The sequence below is a fragment of the Haliotis asinina genome, chromosome 10, assembly GCF_037392515.1.
Source record: "Haliotis asinina isolate JCU_RB_2024 chromosome 10, JCU_Hal_asi_v2, whole genome shotgun sequence".
In the NCBI taxonomy this organism is placed as follows: Eukaryota; Metazoa; Mollusca; class Gastropoda; order Lepetellida; family Haliotidae; genus Haliotis; species Haliotis asinina.
This window is the reverse complement of record NC_090289.1, coordinates 27,189,935-27,210,069: the sequence shown is the minus strand read 5'-3', so window position 1 is coordinate 27,210,069 and position 20,135 is coordinate 27,189,935. Positions and strand designations below refer to the sequence as shown.

General features: G+C 41.4%; 1 protein-coding gene across 1 annotated transcript in view; it reads left to right on the top strand.

Moving 5' to 3' along the window:
* Window positions 1-20,135, top strand: part of LOC137297969 (uncharacterized) — a 116,387-nt gene that overhangs the window by 48,070 nt on the left and 48,182 nt on the right. Inside the window, exon 4 of the mRNA XM_067829975.1 lies at window positions 751-898. Coding sequence (XP_067686076.1) covers window positions 751-898 — 148 coding nt within the window. The remainder of the gene's footprint in view (window positions 1-750; window positions 899-20,135) is intronic.

Sequence of the window (20,135 nt, the reverse complement as noted above, 5' to 3'; positions counted from 1 at the left end):
CACAAGCTTTCATCAGTGAGTGAGTTACCTTTATGCTGCATCACAAAACCAGACATGGATTTCACACACTGTACCCATGTGGGGAATCAAGCCAAGGTTTTTGATGTGACAAACGATACAGCATCACTGTATGCATTTAGGATAAGGTGATGTGGTAATCAAGTCAGTGAACCTGACTTCATCTCACTGCCTTTTTGGTGTAGTGTTAAGAGTTGTGAGTGGAAGCTCACGGGTTCGATCACTAGCCAGGTCATACCTAAAAACAACATTAAATCATGGTACTTGTTGGTCCCTGCCTGCTGCTTGGCAGTAATGGGTACAACAAGGACTGGCTGGCTCGGAGTTAGTATAATGTGTCTGAGTGTGGTGTGCATGCTTAACTGGTATATTATTGAGCTGGCGTAATAGATATACGATGGAAGCTGTCTAAACCGGCACTGATTGGAACTGAAGGAATAATCCAGTTTAGACAAGGTGCTGAATTGCAGAGCTGATGGTAAATGTACAGCCATGAATCGGGCTTAGATTGTATGCTGGTATTGACAGCTTGCTGGATTGGACAGATGCCGGTTTTGACAGCATCCACTGTACTTGGGTCTGGGCTAGTACAAGCAGCCATACATACACATGCATACACGTAATCATATGAGTGAAATATTCTGAAGTACAACATTAAACCCCATTTCACCTCATGTCGCCTCTGCATCACATTTCATTCCTGAAAAATACTTGTCTTATTTCTTTTTTCAGGTGCAGTCAGTGTTACGATCTACTTCTGATGTCTCCATGTTATCTGAGGGACACAAGAAGCGGCGGGAGAGAAGACAGCGCCCCTACAAGAGTGAGCCTTTTGCTGAAGCCGAAACCTTTGGGAGTATGACCCCTGGCTACAGACATGGTAAGGTGCTACTGATGCTGGGAATGGTCTTCCCAATAACTTAGCGCCCGCTCGTGCGTCAACGGCACCATTATCCGTAAGTCAGTGTTAGACATGATTGTGAAGATCTTGGCCCTTATTCTTGAAATAGTACGTCCATAGCCCCAAGAATTCTTAACTTTGGTCGTAGCTGATGTGTGAAGAATGGGCTTGAAGGGTTACAGATTTATTGAGAATAGCTAGCTTGGGTTAGAACTGATCTTCAACTAGGCTGAGTTAGAATTGATCTTCAGCAATTCATACAGTGGAATCTGGTCAGACTCGCTGAAATGGTTGACCTGTGGCATTATTGAGCATTGTACAGATTGATGCTCATGCTGTTGAGCAGTGGATTGCCTTGTCCAGACCTGCTACCGTATAGCTGAAGTATTACTTAACACTCTGATTGCCACCACAAGTATACCCGCAGTGTCGCAGTGTTTGACTCTGTTAGGAATGAGTTACCTCTTAGCTACATCAATGGTACAGTCACCCCTCACCATAACGCGGGTCTTGGGGTCCTGCGCTATTAGACATCCGCGTTATAGTACCTATTACATGATGTGGAACAAAGGCCAAGTGAGATCGTATTTTCCAAGGACATAACAAAACTGCTATTTCGTGAATTGTGTCCAGTCAAAAATATAGCATATCGTTGAAGGTGAAAATAAACAAACTTTGAAAATGAAAACTTATATATGTAGGGGAAAATTGCAACCAAAAATCACTAGACATGATAATTTAATTGTTGTTCCTGTTATGCTACCTGTTATCAAAGACGTATATTCACGTGAATATACATCTTTGCTGTTTTTCAACTAAGCCGGAAATAGCGATCAGCTGTGCACAGATGTTTTGGTCCAACGTACCGGTGATTCATGTGAAAACGATCCCATAATATTACATCAAAGAACTTCTATTCCATTATCAGAATATTTTACATATGAAGCAGTTACTGTAACATTATTTTACATTGCTATCTGGCTAGTATATAATGCATGTTTTCTGCAACCATATTTAATATAACAATGAACACATGTCATTGCCAATCTGGATACGTTTTAAGTAGGAGACAGTTTGACAAGTCACCGCCGACTTCCTGCGGTACTTGCAACTCTGATTGTAAAAAAACCCAAAATGTTGGCCATTTAGTTGTTGAAAATGATTTCAATGAATAAATAACGTGGGTCTCGGACTGTAATCTGTTTGTGATTGCTAAGAATAACATGAAATTGGTGCTATCGCGGTAGGCGCAAAAAACGGACCCTCAACAATGTGGTGAGAGGAAGTTGTATGCGTATGGAATGAGGTAATGCCACTCTCTTACGGTGTTTCGGTTGTTGTTGTCAACAATTTTAATAAATAAAATTTGGATTGAATTCAATCAAATAAAATGTGGTTTCTGACACCACACGTTTTGGGATGAATGTGTTTTACCGAGCTAGAGCATGGTGTGTTGCATTATAGCACACATTATAAGTACTCGCCGTAACTCGACTGATGGCGTATCTTGTCTTTCATAAGTTACTGCTACGATGTTGGTATGATTATTATTGAGAAAACCCTGCATGATCTAAGCAACTGAAACACAATGAATATGTACGATAAACACTGTCAGTTGCCATCTGCACTGAATTTCACTAGTTCACGTAATTTATAAGAGCGCAGCAGTGGATTTGCTGATGAACTAATTTCGGGAAGGGGTGTGATTGCAGTTCAACCTTTTTTATGGGAGCCACGGATTACCCCGCAGTTTAACTGAATCCGCAGTATCACGAAGCGCGTTATAGCGAGGGACGGCTTTATTTTTAAAAAAGTTTCACATGTTGGCAAACAAGCATGAGAAACAATCATCTCTGGCAGAAACAAAGAACACCAGGAGTTGTTTCGTTTTTGTGCCTAGTTTGCCAACACGTGAAACTAGTTTTATAATACCCACCTTTGCCGCTAAGGGATAACTCGTAGTGGTTAATTTGACCCAAATTACGAGTAAACTTGTGATTATAAGGCAGGCAGCATGTTATACAACAAACAAATGTTGTTAACTCATTAAGGCTGAGAGATACATATGTGCGGTAAATTGATTCGCTTCTCATAGCAAGAGCCGCATATGGGGTGAATAAAAACACTGCTCATGGTCGTCTGCAGAAAGCACCTCTCATTCAGCAAGGGACTCACATGTGCATTTTACATTTTAAATTCGTACTGTATGTGTTATTTCAATCAGTTTGATAGTACTGATCAAAGATGACATTTTCTTACGAGAGAGGTTACCGTCTGTGTTAATCAGAAGAAGTATTAAAGTGTTTTGATAGCACTTGCTAGGAATGTCATAGGCTTATACAGGTAAATGAACATGTGTCTCCGAGAAAGGGGATTATGAGATGTTGTTACAGGAGGTAAGTGTTTCTTACTTGTCATTGGGAGTGAATACGAAAATACTATTTTTGCACATTGATTGAATTAACAGTGACAAGATTACTGAGCCTTCTTCTAAATTAAATCATTCATCCATTCGTTGTAATAGTTTATGTAATGAATCGTAGACATAAATAGCAATAATGTATTAGACCCATGTTTATATAGATTTGAAATGAACCACGTTACTAATTTAGACCTATCTCAGTTGTGACTATTGATTTTTCATAATTCTAAAGTTAATAATAATACATAATTGAATGTGAAGTGATAACTCTTGCATCAACTCAAAATATATATATTACACATAAACCATACAAAGATAACTACTGAAGCATTTTGTGCAAGTTGTTGAAAGTTTTATGTTGATTTGAAATGTGACTTTTCAATGCACTTTACATAAGCATTGTATAAGAAACATTTGTATTTGACCTCTGTAATTATCCAGTGTAATTATCACGTGTATCAGATCCATCGTCAATAAAAGGAGGATAATGTATCAATTACGGAATTGATACACATATGTATAATCGTTCAATCAGACAATTGTAATGAAATACTTGAACACCTCTTTCAACCTCAAAATAAGAGCCTGTGGCAGAGTGCATGTCCAGTTAAAGTTCTGTCCTGTGACAAGTGTAAAACAAGCTAATGTGTTGTTGTATCATTGGACAAGGTATTTTATGGAGTCACGCCTATTATGAATCGCGTGTCCATCTTCATGAATATTTGGGGGGATTCACCTCAAACGTATACATTATGATAAATCAGTGTCACTTTTTGAATTCTATAATACATGTACTTCAGTTAGGATATTCATTCGTAACAATGTGCAGATTATATTTAAATGTTCAGCGAGCCATTATATTTGATATACTAGTAGTATGCGCAAAATGTATATGCAAATAAATACTATCTCTACTCAATTGTTGAATTGGGTTATCCGAGGTAATAATGATCGTATTGTAGTGCTCTGAGTGCTTTAAGGAAAAATAAACTCATCAAAGAGCTTGTTAGTCGTGTGTGTACATTTCATGCATCCTTACAATTATGTCTGTCCATGATGCACAAACTTTTTCGGGATAGCTAGAGTTGTTAAAGCCGAAATCCAGCATATCGATTGGTGAACGATCTGGCAAATGATCAGTCTGTATCCAAGCTGTCTAGTGACCAAACATGCTCTCCAGAAATTTAGCCCACACCCCATCACCAGCCATTTCTTCTGTGACAGGCATCTCTTGATGCGATTGGTCATAGATAAAACAAATCAGTCACTACACTGAACAGTTGAGATACAAAATGTTCTATTCGGGAACTTTGAAGATGCCCCATCCCATGATCCTTTGTCTTATTTATGTGCAAGAAAAAGTAGTATACAATATATATACATGCATGTTCGTATTATAATGTATATTTTCTGCGTTAAATCTAGATGAACCAAAGTGACAAAATTTGAATCTGCTCCATATAAGTCACAGACTAGCTTTAATTAGTACTATACACTAGCAATGTATCAGCGAAAACGCTTCTTTCACAGAAGATTATTAAATTCCTCTTTACTGCCACTGACATAGATGTTTTGTAACCTCACACAATGATATGAGAGGGACGAATTGTTTAAGTATGTCTCATGTCTTACATGCAAAGAATACATATATGTATGTTAAGAAAATACATACGTAAACGCCACCAAAGGTCTACATGAGAAAGTGCAATAAATTAATGTAAAACGTTACATATGATATGTATTCACACCTGCTTTCTTTGAACACATATCTTTACAACACAGTTAAACAGTTAAACAATCAGGACTTGCTCGTATGTCGAGACAGTTTCCTGTAATCTCCGAAACCTGCCAGGGATATCAGGCGTAAGTAGCCCTAATTAGTCTTGCCACAGCTCGCCAGGCAATCAGCATGGGGTTCCAGGTGTTGAGCACTGAAGTGGCTCTTGGCCTTAATGAGTTAAACATCATTGCTACAGGATGATTTAAGTATTACAATCCACAATATTACTGTTGTTTCTTTGTGACAAAAATGTGGCCCCAAGCTGAAACCTGAACCATTTGTCCTCAAGTCTGTTAATGAACTTTACATTTTCTTTGTGCATATTTTATGGAATATGACAATACAAATGGGCTCTTTACAGTACAAATGGGGTGTTATTATTTGATTATTCCAGTAAATATCTTTGCTTGCGTCATGACCATTAATTTGATGACATCATCATATATTTGACTTATTTTTTCCATCAATTAAGTTTGGTAATATACTCAAAACTGCAAAAGCCCTCATTTTGCAGGCCTTCTGTTGATTTGTGCAATTCTTACATTAGTGTGAAAATGATATTTGGGATTCATCACAAAGCTACTTACATGGGAAATATCAATCGCATCAGGTCAAAATACTGATTTTCTAAGACATTGTTAATATTGTTAATATTACCCTTATTTCAATACATTTGCAGTGAATCATCCATATTGTAAATGTCATACAAATTGGATGGATTTGAAATATACTTTTTTCTCTTAAAGTTTGAATACAGTTTCTCTGCCAAACTTATATTGCTACACATATGTTGAATATTGTTAAGACAATTTTGGTTTTGTGACAGTGATTTTATGTATTAGTATTTTGAATTGATACCACCAGCTATGATTCAGAATGAAGACCTTTTCTAAAAATATTAGCTGCTGAGGTGGTGTGTCCATTAAATACTCTTTTTAAAAAAGAAGTGAACTGAAACTTGATTTGATTTACCTAAATGAAATATATTTTTGGGTGTCATCTCTGACTGTGAGTATATAATCTCACACATTTGAGAACAACACCGTAACAACTTGACAGAGGTTGACACTCTACTGTTTTTGTTGTTTGTTAAACGCTGCCCTCGGCAATATTCCAGCGATGTGGCAGCAGTTTGTAAATATTCGTGTCTGGACCAGACAATCCAGTGATAAACAGCATGAGTATCAGTCTATGTAAATGGCATGCGATGACATGTGTCACTGAAGTCAGCAAGTCTGATCACCTGTTCCTGTTACTTGCCTGTTATGACAAGCAGGTTGCTAAAGACAAATTCTACCAAGGATCTTGATGGATGGGGATACTCTACAGGTGAAGCCATAGTGTCTAATAGGTGCTGATGACAGTGGACACAAAAAATGTAATTCAGGAGGAAGTTGGTAGAGACGGACAAATTAACACAGATTGGTAATGTGTAAAAGGAAGATGAGGATAATTTGCACTAGTTGGTAATAGAGAAAAACAATTGGAAGTTGTATTGATAACCCAGATGGATTGCAACACAAATAATTAAATTATGTCCTGGATGCTACACAGATATATTTCATCTCTAGACAGATATCTCTCTCTTTTAGGAGGGTGGTGGGTAGTCTAGTGATTAAAGCGTTTGCTTGTCACTCCAAAGACCATGATTCAGTTCCCTACATGGGTACGATGTGTGAAACTCATTTCTGTGTCTCAGCCATGATGTTGCTGGAATATTTCTGGAACAAACGGCATAAAACCAAACTCGTTTACTCACTCACACTCTTTTTTTTGGTGTATGTTATTTCCAACGCACCCATTTCTGTATAAATATCCCACCCTGTCAGTCCTGTATGGTCTAGATTAATCAGTTTGCCCATCAAGCAGAATTTGGACACTCACATGCTTTGAGTGAGCGAGTTTAGTTTTACGCCGCAATATTCCAGCCATATGGCAGCGGTCTGTAAATAATCGAGTCTGGACCAGACAATCCAGTGACCAACAACATTAGCAATGATATGTGCAACTGGGAACCAATGATATCCGTCAACCAAGTATGATCACTCCGATCCTGTTGGTCGCCTCTTACAACAAGCCTAGTCACCTTTTATGGCAAGCATGGGTTGCTGAAGGCCTATTCTACCCTGGAACCTTAAGGGCTCCATATGCTTTAAAAATAAGAATGTACTTAAGTTAGAAAAATTATGTTTTCATAATATTTATATCATATAAACTCTCCAGAAAGCATCTAAATTATTCCTTGATGCTCTTTCAGACTCATAGGAAGTACTCATATCAGCAGCGTTTGAAATAACTGTTGATACCAACAGTGATTGTTATGATATGAAATATTGTGATGCATCCCTAAATGGGCCCCTTTGAGTTAATGATGTTCGCGCATGCGTAGTGTATGGTTCCGTCATTAAAAGTTATCTAAACAAGAAGCACGTTGTTGGTCATCTGTCCCGGTATTATTACACTGGTGTCAGAAGTAAAAAGAAGATTAACATCGCCAATTAGCAAACTCACATTCGGGTTTGCTAACTTTCAAAGGGTTTGAAGTGTTTCGCCGATATTGCCTCTGCTTTGTAGGTGCACTACTGTGCGATCTACGCGAGATTTCGCTGCCGGGCGGTTCAGCTTACCACTGAAAAATCGTTTGACATTTTATGTGCTATAATCTTCGCCCCATAGTTTTTCTAAGCTTTGGCATTGAAGAGATATAGTTTTTCGTTGTGTATTGCTGGTTGTTGAGCCCGCGTAACTTCGCGCATCAACTGGCCTAGTCCTGTTTTGTCGTCTGCTAGCCGATCGTTTTGTCCACTCTCTGTGTTGTTGCCTATTGAAACATGTGTCCTTGTCTAGTTTTTTGAGTGTATTTTCTGATGATTTTGCATAAACCTTACATGACACATAACCTTTCATTCAGATTTCTCAGATTTTCGCTTAGTATCATTAATTTCTGGCAAGGCGTCTGTGCTGTTGAACATCTGTCATCACAGTATCCGGCCAGACGGGCGTGTTTGTTTCTGCACATCCATGCTATTGCCCATTGATTTGACAGGTTGCCTTGTCATATTGTGCCAAACTTGCTGGTAAGGTTGTTTCTGTTTGTAATTCCATCAGCTAGGCTTATGTAATATGTTATTATGTGATAGTTGGCACGATCTAGCTGTTTTAGTTAAAGTTGACCTACTTTAGTCACAGAATTTCACTTCTGCAACTGGATGTGTTTGTTTCTGCACCTTCATTCTTAAACCTGAGGAGGCTGGATTTTGACTTAATTACTGTGCCTCAGAAGTTCCACCGTAGTGGACACTGGGATTCACTGCGAATCCTTCAATAACTGTAAAGAGTTGTTTAAGGTGTGATTCACTGCGAATCACATGACAAGCTGAATGAGTGAGCGAGAGTTAGTGAAATTCATAGAAAGACACCCATTGAATGTGCCGGATTCGTCCTCTCCATTTATTCCAGTTCTTGTATCAGATAGTAAAGGACTGTATTTGAAAACTGCTGGTCCACTCAAGTGTTTAAATTTGCAATTTGTATGTGTGAGAGGGGGGACAACTGCAGATCTGGTTAGATGTCTTCGTCAAGAGTTGAGGCAAATCGTGGACACCTTTGAAAAACAACCTTATGTTTATTGGTGGACAGGAACCTGCGATATAACTGAGAAACTCCATGGTCGACTGCAAATAAGAAATTCAGAGAGAGAGACATGGCACAATTTTCGTAGAAAACTGAAGGAGGCTAGAGACATCATACTGGCCCTGGACGGAAGAATTAAAGTCATTGGAATTCCCACGTATTCCTTTTCTGCATACTGTGCAAGTGCACATCTGAAACATCCAGAAAGTGCAAATCTTCACGAGTTGGACCTTGAAGTTCAACATCAAGTTCATGAACTAAACATATACATTGAACATTTCAATAAGAAGCTAGGACGCTCCACACTGAAATTTGATGCAGATCTCTTAAAAACAAAACCAGGAAAGAGTCGTTACAATTTTAATCTTCTTCGTGACGGCATTCATCCAGGAGAACTTTTGTCAAGAAAGTGGCTTCACAAACTACAGTTGGACATTGTGAACGATTTATTCAGGGATAGAAGTTCTTCTGTCCTATCCATTGCTGCCGATCCTCAGGAAGTACTTGCCTTACGGTAACAGTCATGGACATGGGAGAGCCAGGGGGAGCTGAGGGAACTCATAAAATTAAAGATTCCAAGAACCAAGAGGATGCACAAGCATCCCTACAAGGAATGTTGGAGCTTGGTCAACAGACTGCCACATTAGTTGGGCTGATTAATGACCAGAGGCAGCAAATAAACGACCTACTTAGTATGAACAAAAGGCTGGTTTCGGAGTCGCAGAGAGACAGAGATCGCGACAGAGATTGTTTCACTTCGACACCGTATAGGGATCCTGAAAGTGAACGTGAGAACATGATGGCATCTTATGAGGACTCAAGCCCATTCGGAGAAGACCGGCGAAGGCAAGATTTTAGCAGGCAGGCACGGACTCTTCAAAATAACAGACACACTTTTGATAGATCCATGGGAAATTCACATGGGAACAATAGTTCCTTCTTTCAGGATACTCAACGCCCGAAAATGGCTTGCTTTGATGGAACCGATGATTGGGAAGGATTTATTTTACCATTTGAGCGAATGAGCCGTCGAAATGGGTGGTCAGATATCGAACGTCTGGATCGACTCCATAGCTGTCTAAGGAAGTCTGCAGCAAAGTTTGCCTATACCTTACCAGAAGAAGTTTTGGAGGATTACCATAAACTGAAAGAACAGTTGAAAGGGAGATTTGGAAGGGATGAACCACCTTCAACTTTAAGGAAGAAGTTGTCTGAACTTCGACAAAAGAATGAAACAATTGATGAATTCGCAGAATCTGTTAGGCGTCTGGCTGCAAAAGCATTCCCCTCCGTGCCATTAGCAATGCAAGAAGAATTGGCTGCAGAGGCCTTCCTAAAAGGAATTAGCAACACACGTATTGCATTTGAGGTTATGAATAAAGAACCAAAGTCTGTCTCGGAAGCTTTAGAACTAGTAACAACCCTTGAGCACAATTATAAAGCCACAGTAGGACGGGACTCAGAGGGAAAACAAAGTAGACGAGTGTCTTGGGACACCGCAAGCACAGGGGAGAAAGCGGTTACTACCTTAACTGAGAATAAATTCGAGGAAGTGATGAAACGAATGGAGAAAAGCATTTCAGACCTCACACTGGCTATAAAAGGAAAGATCCACGATGAGCAGATTGAAAGGGAGAAGTCAAAGGACTTAAGGTGCTACAAATGTAATCAGTCTGGACATTTCCAACGAGACTGCCACTTAAGCAGGTCACCCAGTCCTAGTCCAGCACGAAGGCGCTGGTCACCATCTCCAAACTACCGCAGGTCTAGGAGCAATAGTCCTGTCGAAAGCCCTTCAAAAATCAAAAGGCTGTCAGGCAACGGGAGTACCATGCTAGTTGATGTCACAGTGAATGGGAAAATATGCTCAGCTGTCGTGGATACTGGAGCTGATTGTACAGTGCTTTCTCAATCATTTGCAAAGAAACTCGGTCTTCAGCCAGGTAGTGAAGAAGTACAACTCTTAAATGCCCAAACAGGTAGGAGCATGACCGCTATTGGAGGTATGACCACTTTGATCAAGCTTGGATCTGAAGAGGTGGAGTGGCAGGTTTGCATTGCACCTATTAGTGACACGATGTTAATAGGAATGGATCTTCTTCGGCACCTGAATGCGATAGTTCTGACCAGAGATGGAGACTTGGTGATAAATGGGTCAAGAGTTGAAGGGAAGTCGCGGGGAGAAGGAACAGAATTTCGAGCAGCAAGAGTTAAGCTAGTAGCAAATGAAATCATCCCACCTAGATGCGAAAAAGTTGTTTTGGGAAGGATAACAGATCCTAGTCCATCAACTCTAGGTGTTCTTGATCCGAGTGATCTGCAAGATGATGTCCATGCTGGGTCAAGTCTGGTGTATATGGACAATGTGATACCAGTGCGAGTACTAAATGTAGCAGAGAAGGATGTAAAATTATCGAAGGGAACACTGCTTGGTAAGATAACTGAAGCAGAACAAATTTCATCAAGCAGCAAGCTCAGTGGAACAGTAAGAAGAGTGGAAACATCAGCACCCAAACAAAAACTGCCCCAGCTTCTGGATGACCTGTTCCAGAAAGCATCAGCTGATCTGACCACAGTCGAAGCGAAGCAATTCAGAAGTCTCCTCTTGAAGCATCACGAGGTCTTTGCAAAGGACGACATGGATCTAGGAACCTTTTCAGAGGTTAAACACACAATTGAAACAGGGTCAGCTACTCCAATACGCCAGCCTGTACGCAGGACACCAATTGGATTCCAAGAAGAAGAACGAGCGCACTTACAGCTTCTGCTGGACTCCGGTGTCGTTGAACCATCCAGGTCAGAATGGGCATCCCCTGTGGTCCTTGTGAGAAAAAAAGATGGAGGAGTAAGGTGGTGTATCGATTATAGGAAGCTGAATGACAGGACAGTCAAGGACGCGTACCCTCTGCCTAAAATCGAGGAGTGCCTGGACACACTTGGACAAGCAACCTTATTCTCCACCTTGGATCTTCAAAGTGGGTATCACCAAATAGAACTTGCCAGTGAAGACAAGAACAAAACAGCCTTCATCACAAAGTTTGGCCTATACCAATACACTCGCATGCCTTTTGGTCTGTGTTCAGCTCCGAGCACTTTTCAGCGTGCAATGGAACTAGTTTTTCAAGGCATTCAATGGGAATATGTGTTGATATATTTGGACGACATCATTGTCATCAGTGGCAGTGTTTTAGAACACATTCAACGTCTGGATGAGGTCCTTACCAGATTGAACAGGGTTGGATTGAAGCTGAAGCCAAGAAAATGCCACCTCATGCAAACTAGAGTGTTGTTCCTCGGACACGTGATCAGCTCTTCAGGGGTTGAAACAAACCCGGAGCTTACCAAAACTATCAGATCGTGGCCGGAACCTACCCGTGAGAAAGAGCTCTCTGCATTCTTGGGCCTAACCAACTATTACAGGAAATTTATAAAAGGTTATGCCAACATTGCCCAGCCATTGTATAATCTCCTAAAGAAAGGGACCAAGTTCATTTGGAATAGCACAGCACAAGCTGCTTTCGAAGAACTTCGAGAAAAACTGACCAACCCTCCAGTCCTGGCATTCCCTAAGTCAGAAGGCACCTTCATCCTTGATACAGATGCATCAAATGATGCGATAGGTGCAGTGTTATCCCAGGTACAAGAAAATGAATGCAAGGTGATAGCCTATGCCAGCAGGACACTTGGAACAACACAGCGGCGATACTGTGTAACAAGACGGGAATTACTAGCGGTGGTAGCATTCATCCACTATTTCCGCCACTATCTCCTTGGACGTGAGTTTTTGTTGCGAACTGACCATGCAAGCTTGGCCTGGCTATTTCGATTCAAATCACCAGAAGGTCAACTTGCCAGGTGGCTAGAGGAATTGAGCCAATATCAGTTCATAATAGAACATAGAAAGGGCACTAACCATTCCAATGCAGATGCACTGTCACGCCAAAAAACATCAGTGGGTTCATGCAACTGCTACGATATTGGCACTAAACTGGTAGATTTACCATGTGGCGGATGCAATCATTGCCAGAAGAGACACACAGAATGGGAAAAATTTCAGGAAGATGTAGACGACATAGTCCCTTTGGCCATAAGACATGTCGAACTAAGGGAATCTAAAGACACTGAAGAAAAGACAGATGGGTTCAATTCTCTCACAGTAGAGGAGATCAAGAAAGAACAAAAGAAGGATCCAGATCTCCAGGAAGTGTACCATTGGCTTACCACCGGTACAGTGGTGCCACAAGAAATGATGTTCAGTGAGAGTCCAGCACTGCGCAGATATTGGCTATTCCGGAATCAGCTGAAGCTCCGCGATGATATCATTTACTACCAATGGGAAGGTTCTAGTGCACATGATTGGTCACTGCGGCTGATTGTGCCAGAAACACTGAAGAAGAGAGTCCTTAGTGTGAACCATGATGCCCTTTATGCAGGCCACCCAGGAAGCAGTAGAATGCTTGAACGGTTAAAGCTGCGATACTATTGGCACAATATGGCTGATGATGTGGAACAGTATGTTCTCAAATGTGCAACCTGCTGTGCTCAGAAGAAAAGTTGCAAGGCAGCAAGAGCCCCCCTGAAATCATACCAGGCTGGCACTCCCATGGACAGAATCCACATTGACATTCTCGGTCCTTTTCCAAAATCGGAAAGTGGCAACAAGTACATTCTGGTTCTAACTGACCAATTCTCCAAGTGGGCTGAAGCCTATGCGATTTCTGATCAAGAGGCAAAGACAACTGCACAGAAAGTTGTGGAAGAGTTCATTTGTAGATTTGGGACACCGGGAGAAATACATACCGATCAAGGGAAAAACTTTGACAGCAAGCTGTTTCGGGAAACCTGCACTCTGCTCCAAGTTTCAAAGACCAGGACCACTCCGTACTATCCGGCTTCAAATGGGGCAGTAGAAAGACTCAATAGGACTGTACTACAAATGATCCGCTGCTTTGTGAACACGGGTCAAACAAACTGGGATGCCTACCTACCTCTGCTGATGGCAGCATATCGTAGCACACCACATTCTTCTACTCGCATGACGCCGAACTTAGTCATGCTTGGCCGCGAGGTGAGCACCCCTTTTGATGTCCAGTCAGGCGACTTAATAGATTTCACTAACCTGCCGGACTATGTACAGGAACTACAAGCCAAAATGAAACTTGTGCACAGCGAAACTAGGAAAAACCTCAAGAGAGCCTGTAAGAGGCAAAAGCGCCTGTTTGATTTAAGAGTCAACAAGTCTCAATATGCCGTTGGGGATGTTGTGATGATCATTGACACAGCTAGAAAGAAAGGGAAGTCCCCTAAGTTACAACCGCAGTGGATTGGGCCCTGCCTTGTCACAAAGAGATTTGGTGATGTCTTGTTCGAAGTTCGTTGCCAGAAGAAATCGCGGGTTGTTCACCACAACAAACTGAAGTCCTGTTTGGCTGAGACCCTTCCTACCTGGCTGACCCGATGCAGGAGAAAGCTTACTGACCAAGGTACACTGGAGGATACTGTGGTAGAGGAGTACCAGTGTCCGACAACCCCAGAATTGAACTCAGACCAGGAGTCACTGCGACTTCCTGTGCCTGGAGTTTTAGAGAGAGCATCAAGACAGAGGCATGCAAACATCGAAAAGGAGGAGACATCCACAGAGCCGGAACTACATCCTTTGACCATGGAGTCATCCAGCAGTGAAGATGCAGAGGATCCGACAGGCGAGTTGGAAGTCCAGTCACAGCGACTGACTTTCCCAAAGAAAACCATGACTGATCAGTTGTCAACAGCTACCTACAGAACTGATGGTCGTCCGAAACGAATCACAAAGCCACCAGTGAAATTGAACCTGTGAAATGACTTTCTCTTACAAAAAAAAAAAGGGGGATAGTGTGATGCATCCCTAAATGGGCCCCTTTGAGTTAATGATGTTCGCGCATGCGTAGTGTATGGTTCCGTCATTAAAAGTTATCTAAACAAGAAGCACGTTGTTGGTCATCTGTCCCGGTATTATTACAATATAAAAAAAACAACTAATTCTTGCATTATTGGTCAGTAAAACGTTTATTGGATAATATTCTCACCAAACATACATTTTACATCAGAGATGGTAACTGCCAGTTGTCTTGTAATCTAAGCTGCCGGGATTAGGAACCCATCATGGGAGCTCGGCTTACTTAAGAAACATGCCATTTGCACAATGATTTTACGTTACAGGTTAGGGTCTCAGCTTATCTTTGCTCGTCATGTCGAAATCCCAGGTTCAATTCGCCACATGGGTACAATGTGTGAAGCCCATTTTCTGGTGTCCGCTGTGATGTTGCTGGAATAATGCTAAAAAGCGGCGTGAAACTAACCTCACTCACTCACTCTGCTTATCTACAGTGATATAAGGTAGATCATCAATTCTGATTATGGTAGATAATGTGGTGACATGCAAGTACTGCTAAAACTGAGCAATTAAGCAGTTCCAGTAGTAGGAAATATGACATGGTTGATCCAAAGACAATATTAGTTACACTGTGTGTATGGGACAAGAAGACTTTTGTAAATTCTGTATTTCCTAAGGCTGTGGAATTTACAAGGGCTTTACAGTCCCATACACCCTTCCAGAACACTCTGTGACAAATTTATTACACTTAAGATCTTTTAATTTAGCTTATCTTTAAACAACAACATTGAACCTTAGAATGAGATGAAACACATATTGCCATGATTTTTCCTGAATGGCCATAAAGAGAGATAACTCGGGATGGCTTAGTTTGCGATAAAAATGATTGAAATTGAGGTTTTGTAAATGAGAAGTGAAATACAGAAAGATATTATTTTGGGGATGTAATTATTGACATAAATAATAAGAAGTTATGGCAACAAGTTTATTGTTCTGTTAAACTCATAACTGAATACGCCAGCTCTACTTTTTCAAAGCAAACAGGCTTTTAACCGCCACAGTGCATCTGAGGACAAGGTCATTTGTACGACCCAGTGTCATGTGACATTTTTTGACAAATCTGCTGACATGGTTTTGCATGCTAATAGCCAATCAAAATTCGATAAATATATCTGAAGGGTAAGAATGTTCTGTAAACACTCTGTACTTATAGGGCACTTTAATATGGCCGCAAGTAATCCTATCATACATCTTTAAAATATTTCAGTCTCTACTATAAACAATATAAATATCAAGGTCCTATGGATATGTGATAGTCTCATGATCATCCTACCTGAAGTTCGTCTGAAGGACATGTTCGTGATCAGATATACGGAGATTGAAAGAACTTGGCCTATGACACAGTCAGATTCTGTTATTGTACGATTTCACTGACCTTGTATGTTTTCACCCACCCAGAAATGTGAGACAAGACATGAAAATGGTGCCACACGTCATAACATTTTCTGTCATGTATTCACGGCATGACAATGTGGCATGTCAACCTTGTTTCTTATTTATTGACAACCAAGGAAGCCTTTGTAAATTGGTCAGTGTTTCAGATTGTCTTCTGTGATTGTATGGGCTTTCAGCGAGACTTTTGTGATATACTACCCATGAAAAGTTTAGATGCTTTGCTATAAATGTAGCAACTTACTTCAGTCAACTGTTCGAAACTAGATTTTGCAAAATATTCCATACTGTTTAAAGTTATTGTTAACACATGAACTGATGTATTGTAAACAAATCTGGCTGTGCCTTTCTCTGCACTCCTCCCTCGTAATGAACAGTGAACTGTGTCAGTACTTTAATGATAGTTTGTTAAACAACTTTCTTATTATGAGGACTAAACTTCTGCCAAAACCTCACAGAGTTGGTATGATACTCTGATTATGATCAGCGTTTCACCGAGCATGTTATGTTTTTCAGTTTTCGAGCTAGACAGCAATTCATCAGTCCACTTTTGAGCCAAACAGACTATAAACATATGAGTTTTCTCACAAAACATTTTGGTCAAGTCCTGTTTTATTACAACCATCCCCTAAGTCAATGATTCTATCCCTTTCTCTGCACCATGGCTTTAAAATGTACCAGAAACCCGACTGCCCACAATACTCCGGAAATTGTAATTACCATCTTTGGCTTGGCAATGACAGCAGGAAAAATGTAACTTTTCAATAATTGTAATTAAACTCAATGATCAAACACATCCGACACATCCGAAGAAATTATCTTTCCACACCCAAAATACACTTGAGACTAATCACTGCTGCAGGATGTTAAAAAAATTCAACTATACTGAACATCATTGAAAACGCACCACCTGTAAATTTTGAAATAAGGCAATAGAATCTTTTGGAAATGGAAAATTAATGGTGGGAATTTTGATAATAACACACTAGATCGTAAATAACGCTCTACAGTAAAAAACGGATCGTTCGAACACATCATCGAACACATCACATGAAAACAACAAAATTCATGCACATCACACACGAAGGGCACAAATTGCATGCAGAAAGCATGCTGTTCAGGGGTATAAATGACCTTCGGCACAAAACCGTTCTCATTTTCGCAGTACTTTCGTAAGTAAAGTTTTTTCGCCATGCCAAGATTGTCACCAGAGGAACGAGAACAGGCCTTGGGTATGTTGCAGGTCGGCGCTTCAAGCAGAAACATTGCACGACGATTTGGGTGTCATCATTCGACCATTCTGAGGCTTGCTAACAGATACCAACAAACAGGAACCAGCAGGGACCGGCAACGCCCAGGTCAGGCACGTGTTACCACCCCTCGTCAAGATCGAGACATTGTACGGCGCCATATTCGGGATCGAACCTTGCCCGCTGCCAGAACCGCCAACGCTGTCCAGGGTCGACGTGGTTTGATCAGCGCTTCCACCGTCCGACGCCGTCTCCGTGCGGCAGGGTTACGTTGTCGACGCCCTTACGTTGGACCCATCCTGACTGACAGGCATCGCCGTGAACGCCGACAATGGGCTGAACAGCATCGTGTGTGGTTGTTACGACGTTGGCATGGTGTGGTGTTCTCCGACGAGTCGCGTTTTCACTTGCGAAATGCTGACGGGCGTCTACGGGTATGGCGTCGACGGGGTGAACGTTATCATCAGGATTGTGTTGTGCAAACCGATCGGTGGGGTGGAGGCAGCATTATGGTGTGGGGAGGGATAAGTTATCACCACAGAACCGATTGTTTGTCGTGGCAGAGTGAATGCCGTTTACTACCGTGACAGCATTCTTCAGAACAACGTCGTTCCCTTCTTTCACCAGCATCAAGATCTGCACACATTTCAACATGACAATGCACGAGCCCACACTGCACGTGTTTCGATACAGTATCTGGCTAACAACAACATTCCTCTACTTCATTGGCCTGCATTGTCACCAGATTTGTCACCCATCGAACACTTGTGGGATTACATCGGCCAACGCCTCACACGTCGTCCGCAGATCAACAACCTTGGGGAACTCGACAATGCCTTGCAACAAGAGTGGAATGCAGTGCCTCAGGACTTTATTCAGAGACTTATCCGTTCAATGAGGAGACGTTGCACAGCTTGTGTTGCTGCTAACGGGGGTACCACGGAATGGTACTTTAGATGCCACGATATTCAAATATGCAACGTGAACGTCCCGTTGGCATGATGCAAGCGAGAAGATCAGTTATTGACGCTGCAAAAGCAATGGGATGCAGCTGTCATACTGTGTATGACTTGCAAGGTTGTTTACAACAAACTGGCACCACTCCTGATTGCACAAGGTCGGGATGCCCACGTGTGAACCACTAGCAGAAGACCGTCAAATTGTCTTACTTCACCTACGTGACAGATATCTGCCTGCTACATGAACCAGGACCATGATGTCCTCACAGACCATTTAAAATCGGTTGCTGGCTGCCAATCTCCATTCTCAATGTCCATATCGTGGGCCAATATGGACGCCTTTCCATCAACGTTAATGTCTGCTGTAGGCCCAACATCACCAATGATGGACCCAGAGAGACTGGAATCGAGTCATCTTTAGCGTTGAATCCAGGTTTACCCTCAGATTTGCTGATACAGGCATAGAGTCTGGAGACGACGTTGTGAATGGTATGCCAAATGTTGTGTACAGGAAGTCGACAGGTTCGGGGGTGGAAGTTGCATGAAGGGGGGTGCTTTCTGTTCCCTACATCTCGTCATCTGTGGAAGCCTCAAAGCTGCTGCTTAACGCCACCAGGTGCTCACCCCAGAACTCATTCCTTTCATGGCAGCTCATGGCCCAGATCTACAGTTCCAGCATGATAATGCTCAGCCGTATACCATGATGTTGACATGAAATTTCCTTCAAAACGCTGGAATCAATGTCATGGACTGGCCATCGAGGTCCCCTGACCTTAATCCAATAGAGCATGTTTGGGATGCACTTACGAGAAGGCTTTGTGGTCTTAGGAACCAACCTCAGAATTTGCAGGAACTTGGCGCTGCCTTGCAAGAACAATGGCACAGAATCCCCAACCACGTGTTCACAAGCCTCGGGCAGTCGATGAGGAGATGGTGTTTGGCAGTGGTGAATGCACGGGGCGGCCATACACAATACTGAACTGAGAAATTTTGAATTTTTATTCTTGTGACTAGACATTCTGTATACCCATGTTTTGGAATGGTGGTGTAGCCTAATGGAACTAATTGTGGCACTGTCAGTGTATTGAATATATCACACAGATCTCAGCAATGAAATAATAACAATTTAACCATCTTACCATCTCTTGTCCATTTATAGTGCCCTGAAGAAAGAATGTCAAGTTTCTTTTTTGACTCAGTATATCTGTACGCACATAAGCATAGGTCATGGTTGTAAAAGTGACAGAACTAAATGCTTAAAACTGTGGTCAGTTTTGAATATTGGATGGATCTGCTTTTATAAACATAAACATCTTGCACTATTTCAGCCAATATAGTTTAGCTGAACCCATAGCTGGCTGGTCACATTGCAGTGTATTAAGCATGTTTATACAGCAAACTGACTTTTGGTGGTATTTAATTTGTTGTATACTATTTCAAAAGAAGGTAAATGTTACACTTCATTCATGAATCAATGGTGCATGTCATTGTACCCTATTTCATTAATTGATGCTCATGACATCAATCACCAGACTGGCACTTGACCCAGTTATATATAGCTATGATGTAGTTTGAACATAACCAAAGGCAAGAAAGAAAAACTGCTGTGTTATCAAAAATGTTTTATGACTTCTAGTACACACTGTGTGTACACGTGAATGTGGAAAGGTTGGTCACAGGCTGTTGTCAAAGTGACAACCCGACCTGTGTCATTGCCAAATGATGTACTACTTACTGTAAAAAATTAACGACTTTAAAATTGTTAAAATTTAAACACGCACACTGACAATGTGACTGTTTGAAGAGCACACGTTTTATATCCACGTGACAAACAGGACATGGAGTGCT